This window comes from Myotis myotis, unplaced genomic scaffold (assembly GCF_014108235.1).
Source record: "Myotis myotis isolate mMyoMyo1 unplaced genomic scaffold, mMyoMyo1.p scaffold_m19_p_2, whole genome shotgun sequence".
NCBI classification, from domain to species: domain Eukaryota; kingdom Metazoa; phylum Chordata; class Mammalia; order Chiroptera; family Vespertilionidae; genus Myotis; species Myotis myotis.
Window position 1 is genome coordinate 157,922,094 of NW_023416324.1, and position 19,694 is coordinate 157,941,787.

The window sequence follows — 19,694 nt, forward strand, 5'->3', positions numbered from 1 at the left end:
AAATAAAAAGCTCAGAAAGAAAACAGCCACACAAAAAAAGAAATGGCTACAAACAAGTACCTTTCAATAATAACTTTAAACGTAAACAGACTAAATGCTCCAACCAAAAGACATCAAGTGGCTGAATGGATAAAAAAAACATGACCCATACATTTGCTGTCTACAAGAGACACACCTCATTTAGAAGGGACTCACACAGGCTGAAAGTGAAGGGATGGAAAAATATCTTTCAGGCAAATGGAAAGGCTGGGGTAGCAATACTTATATTGGACAAAATAGACCTCAAAGTGAAGGCCATAACAAGAGATAAGGAAGGCCACTTCATAATACTAAAGGGATCAATACAAGAAGATATAACCCTGATAAACATATATGCACCCAATGCAGGAGCACCCACATACATAAGAAAACTCCTGGAAGATATCAGGGGAGAGATCGACAACAATACAATCATAGTAGGGGACTTTAATACACCACTGACATCACTGGATAAATCCTCTAGACAAACAATCAGCAAAGGAACAGCAATCCTAAATGACTCACTAGATCAGATGGACTTAATTGACATCTTCAGAACACTTCACCCCAAAGCCACGGAATATACATTCTACTCAAGGGCTCATGGGACAGATTCAAAAATAGACCACATATTGGGTCACAAAGTCTCCCCAAATTCAAGAAGATTAAAATCATACCAAGCATCTTCTCAGACCACGATGGCATAATATTAGAAATAAACTACAATAAAACAACCCAAAATACTCAAACACTTGGAAGCTGAAAAGCATGTTATTAAATATTGATTGGGTTACCAATGAGATCAAAGAAGAAATTAAAAACATCCTGGAAACTAATGACAATGAAAACACAACAATCCAAAACCTATGGGACACAATGAAAGCAGTCCTGAGAGGGAAGTTTATAGCTCTACAGGCCTATCTCAAAAAATAAGAAAAAATGGTAGTAAATCATCTAACTCTACAACTCAAAGAATTAGAAAGAGAGCAACAAGAAAAGCCCAGAGTGAGCAGAAGGAAGGAGATAATAAAGATTAGAGCAGAAATAAATGACATAGAGACCAAATAAACAATACAAAAAATAAATGAAACCAAGAACTGGTTCTTTGAAAGGATAGACAAGATTGACAAACCTCTAGCCAGGCTCACCAAGAAGCAAAGAGAGAGGACCCAAGTAAACAAAATCAGAAACAATAGAGGCGAAATAACAACAGACCCCCCAGAAATACAAATGATTGTTAAAAAATACTATGGACAACTCTACTCCAACAAATTAGACAACCTGGAGGAAATGGACATATTCCTAGAAAAATAAAACATTCCAAAACTCAATCAGGAAGAATCTAAAAATCTCAACAGGCCAATATCTATGGAAGAAATTGAAGCAGTCATCAAAAAGCTTCCAGCAAACAAAAGCCCAGGACCAGACGGCTTCACAGGGGAGTTTAACCAAACATTCAAGGAAGAACTAAAGCCTATCCTCCTCAGACTACTACAAAAAATCCAAGAGGAAGGAACACTTCCAAGTCATTCTATGAAGCCAGCATCACCCTAATACCAAAACCAGGTAAAGACAACACAATGAAAGAGAATTACAGGCCAATACCCCTCATGAACATAGATGCCAAAATCCTCAACAAAATCTTAGCAAATCGGATCCAGCAGTACATCAGAAAGATCATACACCATGACCAAGTAGAATTTATCCCAGGGATGCAAGCATGGTACCATATCCGAAAATCAATAAACGTGATACATCACATAAACAAATTGAAAGAAAAAAAAACACATAGTCATATCAATTGATGCAGAAAAAGCATTTGACAAAATCCAACACCCATTTTTGATAAAAACTCTCAGCAAGGTGGGAATAGAAGGATCATACCTCAACATAATAAAAGCCATATATGACAAGCCCACAGCCAACATCATACTCAATTGACAAAAACTAACACCATTTCCCCTAAGAACAGGAACAAGACAGGGATGCCCCCTCTCACCACTCCTGTTCAATATAGTACTGGAAGTATTAGCCATTGCAATTCAACAAGAAGAAGAAATAAAAGGCATCCAAATTGGAAAAGAAGAAGTAAAACTGTCCTTATTTGCAGATGACATGATATTATACATAAAAAAACCCTAAAGACTCCATCAAAAAACTATTAGACTTAATAAATGAATTTGGCGATGTAACAGGATACAAAATTAATGCCATGAAATCTATGGCATTTCTATACACCAATAGTGAACTTACAGAAAGAGAGACTGAAAAAACAATCCCACTTACCATCACACCAAAAAAATTAAGCTACCTAGGAATAAACTTAACTAAGGAGGTAAAAGACCTCTACTAAGAAAACTACAGAAAAAGGAGATAGAGGAAGACATAAATAGATGGAAGAACATACTATGTTCTTGGATTGGTAGAATCAACATCATTAAAATGTCCATACTACCCAAAGCAATCTATAAATTCAACGCACTTCCAATTAAAATACCCCCGGCATACTTCACAGATCTAGAACGAACTCTCCAAAAATTCACCTGGAATAAAAAAAGACCCCGAGTAGCTGCAACGATCTTGAGACACGACAAAGTAGGTGGGATCTCAATACCAGATATCAAGCTGTATTACAAAGCCACTGTTCTCAAAACTGCCTGGTATTGGCACAAGAACAGACATATAGATCAATGGAATAGAATAGAGAGCCCAGAAATCAGCCCGAACCAATATGCTCAATTAATATTTGACAAAGGAGGCAAGAACATACAAAGGAGTCAAGATAGTCTCTTCAATAAATGGTGTTGGGAAAATTGGACAGATACATGCAAGAAAATGAAACTAGACCACCAACTTACACCATACACAAAAATAAACTCAAAATGGATAAAGGACTTAAATGTACGACAGGAAACCATAAAAATTCTAGAAGAATCCAAAGGCAACAAAATCTCAGACATATGCCGAAGCAATTTCTTCACTGATACAGCTCCTAGGGCACTTGAAACGAAAGAGAAAATGAACAAATGGGACTACATCAAAATAAAAAGCTTCTGCACAGCAAAAGAAACCATCAACAAAACAACGAGAAAACCCACTGTGTGGGAAAACATATTTGCCAATGTCATATCTGATAAGGGCCTAATCTCCAAAATTTATAGGGAACTCATACAACTTAACAAAAGGAAGATAAACAATCCAATCAAAAAATGGGCAAAGGACCTAAATAGACACCTTTCAAAAGAGGACATTCAGAAAGCCAAGAGACATATGAAAACATGCTCAAAGTCACTAATCATCCGAGAGATGCAAATCAAAACAACAATGAGGTACCATCTCACACCTGTCAGACTGGCTATCATCAACAAATCAACAAACGACAAGTGCTGGAGAGGATGTGGAGAAAAAGGAACACTCGTGCACTGCTGGTGGGAATGCAGACTGGTGCAGCCACTATGGAAGACAGTATGGAGTTTCCTTAAAAAACTGAAAATGGAACTCCCATTTGACCCTGTGATCCCACTTCTAGGAATATATCCCAAGAAACCAGAAACACCAATCAGAAAGGATATATGCACCCCTATGTTCATAGCAGCACAATTCACCATAGCTAAGATCTGGAAACAGCCTAAGTGCCCATCAGTAGATGAATGGATTAGAAAACTGTGGTACATCTACACGATGGAATACTATGCTGCTCTAAAAAGGAAGGAACTCTTACCATTTGCAACGTCATGGATGGAACTGGAGAGCATTATGCTAAGTGAAATAAGCCAGTCAATGAAGGAAAAATACCACATGATCTCACTCATTCATGGATAATAGAGACCATTATAAACTTTTGAACAATAATAGATACAGAGGCAGAGCTGCCTCAAACAGATTGTCAAACTGCAGCAGGAAGGCCGGGGAGGGTTGGGGGGCAGGAGGTAGGGGGGTAAGAGATCAACTAAAGGACTTGTATGCATGCATATAAGCATAACCAGTGGACATAAGACATTGGGGGATAGGGGAGGCTAGGGGACTGTCTAGGGCGGGGGGATAAAATGGACACATATGTAATACCCTTTGTAATACTTTAAGCAATAAAAAAAAAAAATTAAATGAAGAAACAAAACAAAATAAAAATAAAGAACAAATTAATGGTTGTTGCCAAAGGGAGGATTGGCACAGTGACGAATGATTACTAGACTTTGTGTGGTGATCACATTGTAATTATGATATATAAATGTCAACCACCTGAAACTAATATTTTATGCCAACTGTATTTTAACTTAAAAAGATGAACACAAATGGTCATAAATGAGCATAGAAAAGTAGTTTTCACAAGGAAAACTTTAAAACTTGTAGGAATTAAGAATTATGTACAAAGTGTTAGCAAATTTTACCTTATTTTTTTATCATTTTATTTTCAGGTTTAACTGAGCTGAATGACAGTCCAGTCCCCCTGGAACTTGAGCGCTGCAAGTCTCCCACTTCAGGTAAACATGAGTGGTATTTTTCAGGCATCTGCTAACTCACTGTCAAAATCTACTGCTTTATTTTCAGAATTCTTATAATGTAAGATTTGTAATTTTAGTAAGGTGTTAATTCAGTTTCTGTAATTAACCATAAGCAAATTTGATTCCAAAATTAAATAGAAATAAATGTTTGTAAAAATATTTTGGCTTCTTGAAAAATTAACATCAGAGATATTAGTGCAATACTTTTAAAGACATTTTAACCTGGCCAGTGTGACTTGCTGGTTGAACATCGACCACGAAGTCATGGTTCAATTTCTGGTCAGGGCAAATGCCCTGGTTGCAGGCTCCATCCCCAGTAGGGGGTGTGCAGGAGACAGCTGATAGATGCTTCTCTCTCTTCATTGATGCTTCTATCTCTCTCTCCCTCTCCCTTCATCTCTTTGATAGTATAGGATTTTCAATTTTGTTTTTGTGGTTCTTTTTAAAGAATGTTATAGTTCTTCTTGGTCTTTTGTGTTAGCTTTTTGAAACAATTAGTTTGCACACAAAAAAATATGTTGGATAGTGATTGCAATTTCATTGGATCTATAGATTAATTGTGCAAAATTAGCATTCAACAATATTGAATTTTCCACTTGGTATCTCTCCATTTATCTCTTCTTTACTTCTTTACATTCAGAAATATTTTTAGTCTTCTTTGTAGAGGTCTTGCACATCTTTCATTGGATTCAATCCTTTGTATTTAATTTTTTATATTGTAAATTTTAAAATTTATTTTTCTTATTTTGGGGGCTAGAATATAAAAATACAATTAATTTTTTCCACATTATTTTTAATGGCATTTTTAAAATATATTTCCCAGAAGATTACAAGCATTGCACACACTAGGTTCACCTATGTATTCCTGCAATGAGTGAAACATTCCCCATAGGTAATGCATAGATTAGTCTATGACATAATATATAATCAATACATTTGTATCTCTCTTTTGTTTTTGCTCAATCCCTCCACCCCTTAAGCCCCCCCACATCAGAGCTGTCTGCCTGCTCTCTCTCAGTCTTTCTCTATTTTGCATGTTAGTTCAGTTTGTTCATTAAATTCCACATATGAATGAAATCATATGGTACTTGTCTTTCTCTGACTGGCTTATTATATTTAGCGTAATGTTTTCTAGGTCCATCCTAATTTTTATATATTAAATTTATATCCAGGAAACTTGATAAATTTATTTAACTCCAATAACTTGTAAATCCTTTTGAATTACTTATGCATCTGATTATACCCCCTGTTAAAATGACAGTTCTATTTCTTCTTTCTAAAGGAAGAAATTAGCTAGAACCCCCAATACAATGTTGAATAGATATAGTGTTAGCAAACATGTTTTCCTTATTCTCAATCTCAGGGATAAGTCTTACAGTATTTCATAATTATGATAATTGCTGTGGTTTCTAGTTAGACATCCTGCTTTTTGCCCTCTCTGCCTATGATATTCCTTCTTTTTTATTATTGATTTTTTTAGAGGGAGAGAGAGAAACATCGATTTGTTGTTCCACTTATTTTTGCATTCATTGATTGGTTCTTGTATGTGCCCTGACGAAAGATTGAACTCATAGCCTGGTGTATTGAGACAATGCTACCAATTGATCTACCTGGCCAGGGTTGGTGTTTCTTCTTTTATTAATGTTAGAGCAGTTCTGGAAACACCACCATCACATTTTTATTTTATTTTTTATTTTTTTGGCAGACTCAGAGGAATTTGCATGCAATCAACTAGATTTCTCCAAATCAGAAAGATTTTGAATACATTTGAATTCTGTTAGTTGGGACAGCAATGATTGACTAATAAAATTAATTGATCATTTCAGTGGCTTGAGACTGGTTTGCTGGTCAGGTTCTGCTCTTCTTTCGTAGCAATTTTAAATTATAAATAATCCTAATTGAGGAATTAAGAGATTTTTTTTCTTTTAAAAGCTTTTTCATCATTATATATTATATTTGTTATAATATGTGAAGTATACTTTTCTGCGGAAAGTGCCAACAGAGTTTAATTTATCTTATTTAATATTGAAAATAATCAATATTTGTTTGTGTCATTCATTTACCATGAAAAAGAAAAATAAGTGTGTATATGAAGGGGTCTTTTTAAGTCCACAAAGGTGAATATGTCCAATACTGTTTCCAGAATACCATAGCAACACATACACATAAAACTACATTCTACAATCTCTTGCTATTGTTATAGGACTTACTGCATCCAATCTAGATTATCAGGGAAAACATGGGATAAATGCAGACTTTTTAGCCCAGTCTCATACAACTAAAGTATAACTATGAAAAAAGCAAATTTAAGACTTTAACAGTCGTCTACAAAACTCATGAAGCTTATCTCTAGAGGTAGAAAAGAATGAAAATATAAACAATTAAAATGTTTAAATGACTTATGAATGACAGATATATATATGTATATGTATATGCATATATACATATATATATAATTAAGAGTAACTAGAATATTTGTAATACATTCTAACTTTTGAAAAAATAAGAAAAGCAGCATCCTAACAAGTCTCCTTGGTTTATACACTAATAAACAGCTCATTAGGTCTGACTAATAATAATTTTGTTTGTTTCTGGGTATATTTCCCCTTTATATGCATACATAGTATTTAAGAGCCAAAAGTTTTCTTCACTTGTTTCCTAATGAAGTAGTTCTGAAACTTAACTCTATGTCAGAATTTTGTACAGTTTGTTAAAACACAGATTGCTGAATGCCAGAGCTGGATTCCAATTCAGTAAGTCTAGAGTGGGGCCTGAGACTTTGCCTTTCTAACAAGTTCTAATGGTCTTTGAACCACTTGAGAACATTGGCTTTGTGAAATTTGTTTAAGTATTACTTTTTTCAGTAGTTATTGACCTCTCAGTATCTATTTTGGGATCTCAGACCCTCATCCCTGTGCTAAAAACAGATTAAAACATTGACACACATATATCTGAGTAAGAAAGGTTGGAAATTACAGAAGCTGGAGGCCAGTAATCATTTTATAACTGATTTTCTACATGGATCTCAAACTTCTTTTTAGCCCAATAAACTACAAGTAGAGTGAGGTTTCGGACTATTAAATATACTAGAGGCCCAGTGCACAAAAATTTGTGCACTCGGGGGGGAGGGGGGGTACCTCAGCCCGGCCTGTGCCCTCTCGCAGTCTGGGACCCCTCAGGAGATAACGACCTGCTGGCTTAGGCCTGCTCCCGGATGGCAGACGGCAGGCCCAATCCCTAGGTGCAACCCCTGGTCGGGCTCAGAGCAGGGCTGATTGGGGAGTTGGGGCGCCGGCCCTTGTCATGCACAGAGCAGGGCGGATTGGGAGGTTGTGATGCCACCCTCAGTCACGCTCAGGGTAGGGCCGATTGGGGGGTTGGGGCACTGCCCCCTGTCACACTCAAGGCAGGGTCGATGGGGAGGTTGTGGCGCCACCCCCTGTCACGCACAGAGCAGGGCCAATCAGGGGGTTGGGGAGCTCCCCCCTGTCACGCACAGAGCAGGGCCGATCAGGGGGTTGGGGAGCTCCCCCCTGTCACGAACAGAGCAGGGTGGATAGGGAGGTTGTGGCCCCGCCCCTGTCACACACAGAGCCGCAGGGCGATCAGGGGGTTTGGGCGCTGCCCCCTGTCACGCTGATCCTGGTGCCAGGAGACCTCCAGGCTCCGCTGATCCCGGTGCTGGGAGGCATATTACCCTTTTACTATATAGAATAGAGGCCTGGTGCATGGGTGGGGGCCAGCTGGTTTGCCCTGAAGGGTGTCCTGGATCAGGGTGGGGGTCCCCACTGGGGTGCCTGGCCAGCCTGGGTGAGGGGATGATGGCTGTTTGCAGCTGGTCACACACCCTTCAGGGTGGGGGTCCCCACTGGGGTGCCTGGCCAGTCTGGGTGAGGGGCTGAGGGCTGTTTTCAGGCTGGGACTGAAGCTCCCAACTGCTCCTTTTTTTCTTTTTTTCTTTTTTTATTCTGGGCCAGCTTTAGCTCTGAGGCTTGGCTCCAGCTCTGAGGCCTCAGCTGCTGAAAACAGGTATCTGGTTTGTTTCGGTTCTATAATTGAAACTCTATATTAACTCCAGCTCTGAGATCCCAGATCTCTGAAAGCTGGTTTCTGGGGTTTTGTTTAGCTTCTATATTTGTTACAATGTTTCTTAAACTGCAAGCTCAGAGACCGGCAAGGCAGGCGGGGAACGTTGCAGTCCTCCGTCAATGAAGCAAGCAAGCCTGGTGTTAGTTTCAAGCTGCCTGGCCTCCGGCTGCCATCTTGGCTGGCAGTTAATTTGCATATCGCCCTGATTAGCCAATGGGAAGGGTAGCGGTTGTACGCCAATTACCATGTTTCTCTTTTATTAGATAGGATTCCTTAGGATAATGTGAGAGAACAGAGTAGGAATTAGGAGCTGAAAGAATCCCAGTGAGCCAACCAGAAAGCTGATGTTCTCAGCTTCCAGGAAAATGTAGTCATTTCATATTTAATTATTCACCAACTATTCAACAAATATTTTTCAGCATCTATACTTAGATAAGATGTTTTCCACTGAGAATAAACTAATGCACAAAATAAACACTCCATGCCAAATGGAGCTGACAGTATATCTACAGAAACCAACATTAAACTAATAATTTTACAAATTGTTAGTCGTTTTTTTCTTAAAACTGTAATCCTTCTTCTCTTACCAGGTAAGATCGTGGGCAGTGTGTTTACTACATAAACATACCTCTCAAAGGGGTGAGCAGGAGCTAACATTCAGCCCTTGGCAAAGAATTACAATCCCCTAGACTGGAAACAATACCTTTTTCTTTGGACAAAGAGTTGAAAGCTAATGAAGCCTTCAACTGTAGGGTTATGTCTGTTCACAGGTGTGAATTTTTCTACTTTGTCTTCCTTGAAGCTGTGCCTTTAAAAATCATTTGCTCAGATGAATATCTTTTTGTAGACTGGCATTAGGTCCTAATACCTATACAGCCATCCATCCTCATGATTCTCACCATCCACAATATACAATAGACTTCTTATACTATCAAATTCAAGTGAGGGTTAGGGTGATATTTGTTTTCATAAAATATATTTATTTAGGCATCTTTAATAAAGATATATTTATTAAAATATCATGGGGGCGAATGTCTCAAAATACTAATAAGGAAGTAACCAGGTCTGTTCTCAAATATGAGTTATAACTAGTTCTTAGAGCCTGTTCTGAATGCTCCTTCTGTGTGATTCTATACACCTGGAATTCCAAAGAAGAAATCTTCTTCCCTTTAAACAAGTCTTCTTTGGGGCAGTACCAAAATACACAGATAAAGGCATAAAACGGAGACCCTTCTACATAGTTACCACAAAAGTTGCCTCTAAGGTAAACATTCTTGGTTCACTTGGACTAAGAAATTACATGCCAAAAGTCTTTTTATTCCTTTTCTTTAGGACTTCCTACCAGAACTCCCGAGGCAGCACCTGGCTTTTATAGGAATGAAATACCAGCTGTGAGACAGAGGAATCAAGTACATCATTTGCCAGGTGAAAGTGAAAATCTCTTTCATAAACAAACAAGTTATTCCTACCACCACAATTTTCTAGACTTCACAATTTGTATCAAAAGCTTTATTCTTATTTGTTGTGCTGGAACACAGATCCCTCGTGGTGAATGAAGACAAATTTCCCCGAAGCAATGGTTAACACTGACTTCATGAATAGAAAGCAGAACCCTTAAGGGTTTTGTTAACAATTTTGAAATGTTCCATAGAACTTTGTTTTCTACTCTACACCTAAATTATTTTATCAGGCCTATAAGAAAATATGGAGGAGCCAACATAGAATTCGGGGAAAACTTAAGGGCCAAGAAATAAAGTGGTTTTATAAAAATTTTCTATAATTCTTCATAATAAAATTAAATATTTTCTATGATCAGAAACAACTATGATGATCATGGGAACTACATGAAAGAACTGCCTCAAAGGAACAATGTTCTCTCAAAAATAGAGCAGAAAGTTAGGTCCTATAATCTGAATTTTATGTAGTTATTGGATATTTGATGGTGCTCATAGGGGCCAAATCATAAGCAAACTCAAGTTATGCAGCTTCCTTAATTAGGAAACTATTACAGAGTGGTTGTGACCATATCTGCAACTTTAAAAACCATGAATTATCAATACTCTAAACCCTAAATAAATTCAGCAACCAAGAAACCTAAAGATAATTGAAATCAACAGTTTTCCAGACAGTAATTTTTCAGACAGTAGTTTCTTTTTTTCTTACATAATACAAGAACTCTATGATATGCCTTTTTCTGAGGAGAATTACTAGTTAGTTACATTTGGTTGTAAAGCCTATGATTTTAAAATTTTTTCCTGTTTTTTATTAATAAAATGAAAAATATGAGTTACAAAAAAAAATCACAATTGAAATATGACATCCAAGCATTGAAAAGTGAGAAGCTGCTGAGTCATGAACAATATTTTGACAAATACAGAAGAACTTAAGAAATATATTTTGCATGAAACATTAGAAACATAGTTTACCATTTAAATTCCAGAAAAAAACGAGATTTGAAAATAATTTTTAGTTTTTATAGTTCATAAAAATCAAATTATCACCCTAGCTGGTTTGACTCAGTGGATGGAGCATCAGCCTACAGACTGAATGGTCCCGGGTTCGATTCCAGTCAAGGGCACATGCCCGGTTTGCGGACTCAATCCACAGTAGGGGGCATGCAGGAGGCAGCTGATCAATGATTCTCTCTCATCATTGATGTTTCTATCTCTCTCCCTCTCCCTTCCTCTCTGAAATCAATAAAAATATATTTTTAAAAAATCAATTATCACCACTTTTTAAATTTATTAAGCCTTGTTTGCTAAAAATTGTAATCAACACTAGTATAGCACTTCAAAACAAACAAGGTATTTTTCATGTGTATTATTTAATACTATAGCAACCCTGTAACATTGGTATTATTCTCATTTTGTATGGATGGAGAAATTATGGCCAAGAAAAATCTATAACTTGCCCAAGGTTACCCTATTAGTAAATAGCTTAGCCTGAACCAACCCAATTCTTCAGACTTCAAGGTCCTCTGACCCCAAATTATTTGATCTCTTATTTGCATCTTTAAAAAGTATGTGGAAGAACCAGGTTCTCTCTGGGAGTTTATAGTTCAAGATAGACAAGAACAAAATATATTTTCATAATTATTTAACACTTGTTCAAATGATACTTATAAAAAGTCACCAATTCATTAACATCTAGATAGAAATAATACATATTTTAAAGTAATAATAAAAGTAGTCATGACATTAAACATTTTTATGCTAGGGCAAACTCTGAAAAAGGTACCTCTTTGCCTGGCTATATCTTAGCCATGTCCAAAGAACAAAAAAAAAAAAAAAGGAAAATGGCAACAAAATTATAAGCATGTATACCTTTCAGGACTCCATCATGGCATAGTGACCCCAAAATGTATGTGTATGCATATTACACACCAGGTGTTTTTTATCTTAGTTTCTGGCTTAGGGAACATAGAGACAAATGAAATTTATTACTATATTTCAATCAGTCAGTTAATCTATAAACTTTAAAAACATTTTCATATAAACAACTTTTAATTTAGTGTTAGATTTATTTTACGAAGATATCTAGGCCACACAGGTGGCATCTAAATCAGGAAGACCATGTTGCTTAGTGGAAAGGACATAGCTTTAGAATCAGAAATTTGACTTACCCTGCCACTTTCTACCATTCTAACTTTAGCCAAGTTTCTTAACTGTGTGCTAGTGTACAAAACATAGATTCTCAGTAACATATAGTAGTAGTTATTAAAAACACAATAATGAATATCTATGGCCCAAAGAGACTGAATTTGGTCTCCTTGACCATTTTAAATTTCCAACCATTAGTTATATTTTATTTATAATAAAGTAGAAATACTTCATTGGAAACCAAAAAGTCAATCCAGTTGTTTTTAATCAAGAAACAACTAATCAGCCCTAGCTGGTTTGGCTCAGTGGATAGAGTTTCTGCCTGTAGACTGAAGGGTCCTGAGTTTGATGCTAGTCAAGGGCACATGCCCAGGTTGCGGGCTTGATCCCTAGGGGGGGGGGGGGGCGCGGGGAGCCGTGCAGGAGACAGCCGATCAATGATTTTCTCTCATCATTGATGTTTCTACCTCTCTCCCTCTCCCTTTCTCTCTGAAATTAATAAAAATATATATTTTTTTTAAAAAAAACTGATTCCAAGCTTTGAATTAGAAACATTGAACCTCGCTCTTTTCATTTGATATTTTAACCTATTCAGGATCACTCAGTTCCTAACATTTTTATTCAAATACAGAACCATGGATCTGTCTGAGACTTATTGAAGCCAATACCAAAATCCCTCTGTTGAACTAGGCTGCACTATCTATCTATTGACTTTGAACTGAATTACAAGTTAGGAAAAGGGCATATGAATATACAGGTGATTGACAGGGATGATAAAAACAAGATACATGAAGCCCCCTAGGCAAAACCCTGTTGTCACTATTTAGGGCTAAATATTCAAGATAGAGCTGAAGATCAAAGATAGGGTTGAACATATGACCTCATTCTGGCATAGCTATGGGAAGCCACCAGAATACTCTGCCTCATGACTAGAACAACCTGAGTTTAGGAGGCAGAAAATATAGGAGTGGAGATAAATAGTCCTGTAAAGTTTTGTAATCTGGTGCTATTGCAGGGCTCTGCCATTGCCTGATCTTTAGGTCTGAATTTATACATAAATATTAATATGCATTTTGCCATCAGCTGATTCTTTCACTCATTTGCATCATCTTTCATCTCTTATGCCATTCCTCCTAACAATTTCTAGGTAAGCCAGAAGGTGATAGATGTGATTAGGTAAGTGATTAACCATATCTTTGGGGATGCTTTCCTTCAAACTTTTTTCTTTTTTTAAACTCAAATTTGAGATTTACTTATATAGAATAAATTTCACCTTTTTAGGGTACAGTTATGATTTTTTAAATATTGCTTTTATTTTTAAAAATGTATGCAGCAACATGTTAAAGTAACGAGAAGAATTTCATGACAATTTGCCCAGAATCTAACAGGACTAGGATCATAAGAAATCAAACACTTCCTGCAGCTATATTCCCTGCCCCATAGCTGGATTACCTGTGGCACTATTTGTTGGGTTATTGCCTATCAGCCAAGACAGGCAGTTTTTCAAAATGTGAAGGATTAAAGATACTATTCTATATGATGATATACAACATAATTTAAAGAGATTTTTTATAGCAAAGGAGAGATTTTTAGAGTGTTATGAATCAAGTGTGGGATGTCATTATTCTTAAAAAGACAGTAGGTTCTTAGGAAGTACTGTTGTGCAGAGTAAAGAATTAATACTATGTATAAGTGGAGGTTTTTTTGTTTGTTTTTTTGTTTTTTAAAATATATATTTTATTGATTTTTTTACAGAGAGGAAGGGAGAGAGATAGAGAGTTAGAAACATCGATGAGAGAGAAACATCGATCAGATGCCTCCTGCACATCTCCCACTGGGGATGTGCCCGCAACCCAGGTACATGCCCTTGACCGGAATCGAACCTGGGACCCTTCAGTCCGCAGGCCGACGCTCCATCCACTGAGCCAAACCGGTTTCAGCCTAAGTGGAGGTTTTATCAAGTGTGCTGTGTTTAATCCTGTGACTCTATTTTAAGTAGGGCAATGCCCAGATAAGTCATTTTTATACATAGATAAGTCATATAGAATACCATAGAATGACAATATTTTCTTGCCAACTACGTTGATAATGAAAATAATAGCTAATATTGAATGGTTGTTGTATACCACACCATGCTAAATACTTAACACACATTTCCTTACTTAAGGCTAATAAGATTCCTATGGAGTAGGGAATATTATTATCCCCCATTTTACAGAGGAAGAGAAACACAATCTTCCTGAGATTAAGTAACTACTAGACCAGGGTCACCCAGTTAGCAAATAGTTGAGTCACGATCTGAATCCAACTTACTTGTATTCTTTTTTTTCTTTATTGATTAAAGTATTACATGTGTCCTTATCCCACCATTCCCCCCACCCTTCCTCCCCGCTCATGCCCTCGCCCCCCTGGTGTCTGTGTCCATTGGTTAGGCTTATATGCATGCATACAAATCCTTTGGTTGATCTCCCCCATACCCCCACCCTCCCCTGCCTTCCCTCTGAGGTTTGACGGTCTGATTGATGCTTCACTATCTCTGGATCTGTTTTTGTTCATCAGTTTATGTTGTTTATATTCCACAAATGAGTGGGATCATGTGACATTTATCTTTCTCTAACTGACTTATTTCACTTAGCATAATGCTCCCCAGTTCCATCCATGCTGTTGCAAATGGTATGAGTTCCTTCCTTTTTACAGCAGCGTAGTATTCCATTCTGTAGATGTACCACTGTTTTTTAATCCACTCATCTGCTGATGGGCACTTAGGCTGTTTCCAAATCTTAGCTATTGTAAATTGTGCTGCTGTGAATATAGGGGTGATATCCTTTCTGATTGGTGTTTCTAGTTTCTTGGAATATATTCCTAGAAGTGGGATTACAAGGTCAAATAGAAGTCCCATTTTTAGTTTTTTTGAGGAAACTCCATACTGTTTTCCACAGTGGCTACACCAGTCTGCATTTCCACCAGCAGTGAACAAAGGTTCCTTTTTTTCCACATCCTCGCCAACACTTGTCATTTGTTGATTTGTTGATGATAGCCATTAGACAGGTGTGAGATGGTACCTCATTGTCGTTTTGATTTGCATCTCTTTTTTTTTTTAATATATTTTATTGATTTTTTTTTTTTACAGAGATAGAGAGTTAGAAACATCGATGAGAGAGACACATCGATCAGCTGCCTCCTGCACACTCCCTACTGGGGATGTGCCCGCAACCAAGGTACATGCCTTTGACCAGAATCGAACCTGGGACCCTTCAGTCCGCAGGCCGATGCTCTATCCACTGAGCCAAACTGGTTAGGGCTTGATTTGCATCTCTTGGATGATTAGTGACTTTGAGCGTATTTTCATACGTCTCTTGGCCTTCTGTATGTCCTCTTTAGAAAAGTGTCTATTTAGGGCCATTGCCCATTTTTTGATTAGATTGTTTATCTTCCTTTTGTTGAGTTATATGAGTTCCCTGTAAATGCTGGAGATTAAACCCTTATTGGAGATAACATTGGCAAATATGTTCTCCCATGCAGTGGGCTTTCTTGTTGTTTTGTTGATGGTTTCTTTTGCTGTGCAGAAGCTTTTTATTTTGATGTAGTCCCATTTGTTTATTTTCTCTTTAGTTTCCATTGCTCTAGGAGCTGTATCAGTGAAGATACTGCTTCAGTATATGTCTGAGATGTTGCTGCCTGTGGATTCCTCTAAGATTTTTATGGTTTCCCATCTTCTGTCTAAGTCCTTTATCTAGCTATATTGAGTTTATTTTTGTGTATGGTGTAAGTTGGTGGTCTAGTTTCATTTTTTTGCATGTATCTATCCAATTTTCCCAACACCATTTATTGAAGAGACTATCTGCACTCTATTGTATGCTCTTGCCTCCTTTGTCAAATAATAATTGAGCATAGTGGTTTGGGTCAATTTCTGAGTTCTCTATTCTATTCCATTCCATTAGTCTATATGTCTGTTCTTGTGCCAGTAGTAAGCAGTTTTGAGAACGGTAGCTTTGTAATACAGCTTGATATCTGGTATTGAGATCCCTCCTACTTTGTTCTTTCTCAGTATCGCTGCAGCCATTCAGGTTCTTTTTTTATTCCAGATGAATTTTTAGAAGAGTTTCTTCTAGGTTTTTGAAATATGCCATTGGTATTTTAATGGGGAGTGCATTGAATCTATAGATTGCTTTGGTAATACGGAGATTTTAATGATGTTGATTTTACTTGTATTCTTGATCACTGGGCTTCGCTTCATCAAATACCAGCAGAAAAGCAAAAGTCTTTGTGTAGCTTACAGATGGGGGAAGGGGAGTATCCAGCCTCTTCTAATAAGGGCGTTAAAGCACCATCTTTTATTCCTCATTAGAAAATGGAAGATCAAATACAGTTATGATGAAAATTTTTTCAGTTACTCTAAATAGTATCTGTTTCCTTAGTATATATGTAACTAATAATAATGATCTTAAGCTCAGCAAAGTGATATCTATATCTGTATCTATATCTAATTTAACCACTAAGGACAGTATGGCATGTCTTGTATGGGAAATCTGAGATGCATCTCAAGAAGTATTTTTTGTGGAAGTACAAATCCCATAGGTTGGTTACTGTTCATAAAACCATAAAACATTATTTCTCCAAATGTGATCTGCCACCCTCTTTGCATCCGTATCACCAGCAACACTTTTTAAAATACAAATTTCTGCTGATCTATTGAGAGTACCCGGGGGTGGCCCCTAAGTCTCTTCAGGTACTTTAAGATCTGGCATGTGAGAGTATGAATCAGTTACTCCTTATTGATCCAGAGGTTAGAAGTGGGATAAATTAGTAAGGGATAATGGAAAGTTCTTTGAGCTCAAAGGAAGGAAATCCTGTAACAATTATAGCAAACCCCAAATTGGATTTTTAAAAATACCTTTGAAAGTTTCTGTTGCGGAAGTATTCAGTTAGGATGTCAAGAATGTTGTAGGAGAAATACTTGCATTGAGAGGATATTCGACTGGATGACTTCTAAGGTTCTTTTGACCCAAGATTCTCCATCTTTCTTTTCTGTGTAGTATGCTAAGCCAGTGAGTAGTGAGTAGTCTGTATTTCCCATTTTCTCCCTTTTGGCTAACAATATGAAATTATAGTGGTGCGTATGCTTTAGCCTAGATAATAGTAAAAGTGAAGAAATTCAGAGCTGCATTCTCAGGAGCATATTGCAAAGGTTAATATGTATTGTTTTCATTCTATATATTTCCAAGATTACTTGCCTCTTACTCCCTCTTGCCTCATACATCTCCCAACCCAAATTTCTCAAATGTTAATGTGTAACATATTGCTCTAACACATGGGCATGCTTTCTCAGTCTTCAGAATAACTCTTCACCCCTACCTTCCAGCTTTACTAGTGTTTTAACATTCACTGAGGAAACATTTATTGTACACCTACTGTATGCCAATACTTTTTTAGGTATTTTGAATACAACCTCCATCTTTGGAGAACTCCAAGTTTCAGGATGTTAGTGGGTAGTGGGCACAGTAAAAAAAGAAAAAAGTACAATAAAATGTGTTAAGTATAAAGAAGATGTGCACAAATGCTACAAATATTAATAGCACCAGATAAAACTTTGAATTTGAGGCCGCCTTCAGAAAGGAGGTGATTTTTTCTTCTTTTAGCTGTTTTGAAGGATGAATAGGAGTTTACTAGTTTAACAAGGGAAGAAGAGGATCATTCTATGAATAAAATAGAGGCCCGGTGCACAAAAATTTGTGCACTCGGGGGGAAGGGGGGGTCCCTCAGCCCAGCCTGTGCCCTCTAGCAGTCTGGGACCCCTCAGGAGATAATGCCCTGCTGGCTTAGGCCTGCTCCCGGATGGCAGAGGGCAGGCCCAATCCCTAGGTGCAGCCCCTGGTCGGGCTCAGAGCAGGGCCGATTGGGGAGTTGGGGCGCCGTCCCCTGTCACGCACAGAGCAGGGCCAATCCAGGGGTTGAGGAGCTCCCCCTTGTCACTCAGAGAGTGGGGCCGATAGGGGAGTTGGGGCACCGCCCCCAGTCACACACAGAGCAGGGCGGATCAGGGGGTTGGGGCGCCGCCCTCTATCACCCACAGAGCAGGGCCGATCAGGGGGTTGGGATGCCACCACTCTCACACTCAGGGCAGGGCCGATGGGGAGGTTATGGCTCTACCCCATCACACACAGAGCAGGGCCCATGGGAGGGGTGGGGGTTGTGGCGCCGCCCTCTATCACCCACCGAGCAGGGCCGATCAGGGGGTTGGGGCGCCGCCACTCTCGCACTCGGGGCAGGGCCAATGGGGAGGTTATGGCTCTACCCTGTCACACACAGAGCAGGGCCCATGGGCGGGGGGGAGGGGGAGATTGTTGGGGCGCCGTACCCTGTCACACACAGAGCCGCAGGGCGATCAGAGGTTGGGGAGCTCCCCCGTATCAGGCACAGAGCAGGGCTGATCAGGAGGTTTGGGCGCTGCCCCCTGTCACGCTGATCCCGGCGCCGGGAGGCCTCTCTGCTCCGCTGATCCCGGTGCTGGGAGGCATATTACCCTTTTACTATATAGGATAGAGGCCTGGTGCATGGGTGGGGCTGGCTGGTTTGCCCTGAAGGGTGTTCTGGATCAGGGTGGGGGTCCCCACTGGGGTGCCTGGCCAGCCTGGGTGAGGGGATGATGGCTGTTTGCAGCTGGTCACACACCCTTCAGGGTTGGGGTCCCCACTGGGGTGCCTGGCCAGCCTGGGTGAGGGGCTGAGGGCTGTTTGCAGCTGGTCACACACCCTTCAGGGTGGGGGTCCCAACTGGAGTGCCTGGCCAGTCTGGGTGAGGGGCTGAGGGCTGTTTTCAGGCTGGTGGGTGACGGAAGCTCCCAATTGCTTCTTTTTTTCTTTTTTCTTTTTTAATTCTGGGCCAGCTTTAGCTCTGAGGCTCCAGCTCTTAGGCCTCCGCTGCTGAAAGTAGGTAATCGAAACAATGTATAACTCCAGCTCTGACTCCAACTCTGAGATCCCAGCTCGCTGAAAGCTGGTTTCTGGGGGGGTTTTTAGCGTCTATATTTGTTACAATGTTTGAAACTGCCAGCTCAGAGGCCTGCAGTGGCCGGCGGGGAACGTTGGAGTTCTCCGTCACTGAAGCAAGCAAGCCTCATGTTAGTTTCAAGCTGCCTGGCTGCCGGCCACCATCTTGGCTGACAGTTAATTTGCATATTCCCCTGATTAGCCAATGGGAAGGGTAGCGGTCGTACGCCAATTACCATGTTTCTCTTTTATTAGTGTAGATAACCAAGGTCTGTTATTAACATTTATTAAAGAAGTTCCCTAGTTAACCCCACCATCTAATGATTCCTGTCCCCTTTCCACTACACAAATAAGGATGGGTTTGTGAGGGGTCCCAATTTTCAGGTAGAAAGTAGTAAACAGGAAGCCAAAAATGGTAAGTGGCAAAGTAGGGGGGGGCGGAGCTCCCAAAGATGGAGCAGATTTGAGAGCCAGAGTAAGTTAGATACTGGACTTTA

The 19,694-nt window shown here is 39.0% G+C and overlaps 1 protein-coding gene across 1 annotated transcript in view; it reads left to right on the forward strand.

Moving 5' to 3' along the window:
* The window catches only part of STXBP5L (syntaxin binding protein 5 like), a 223,949-nt gene that overhangs the window by 150,977 nt on the left and 53,278 nt on the right, over positions 1 to 19,694 (forward strand). The window contains exons 20-21 of the mRNA XM_036351923.1: positions 4,434 to 4,499; positions 9,942 to 10,034. Coding sequence (XP_036207816.1) covers positions 4,434 to 4,499; positions 9,942 to 10,034 — 159 coding nt within the window. The remainder of the gene's footprint in view (positions 1 to 4,433; positions 4,500 to 9,941; positions 10,035 to 19,694) is intronic.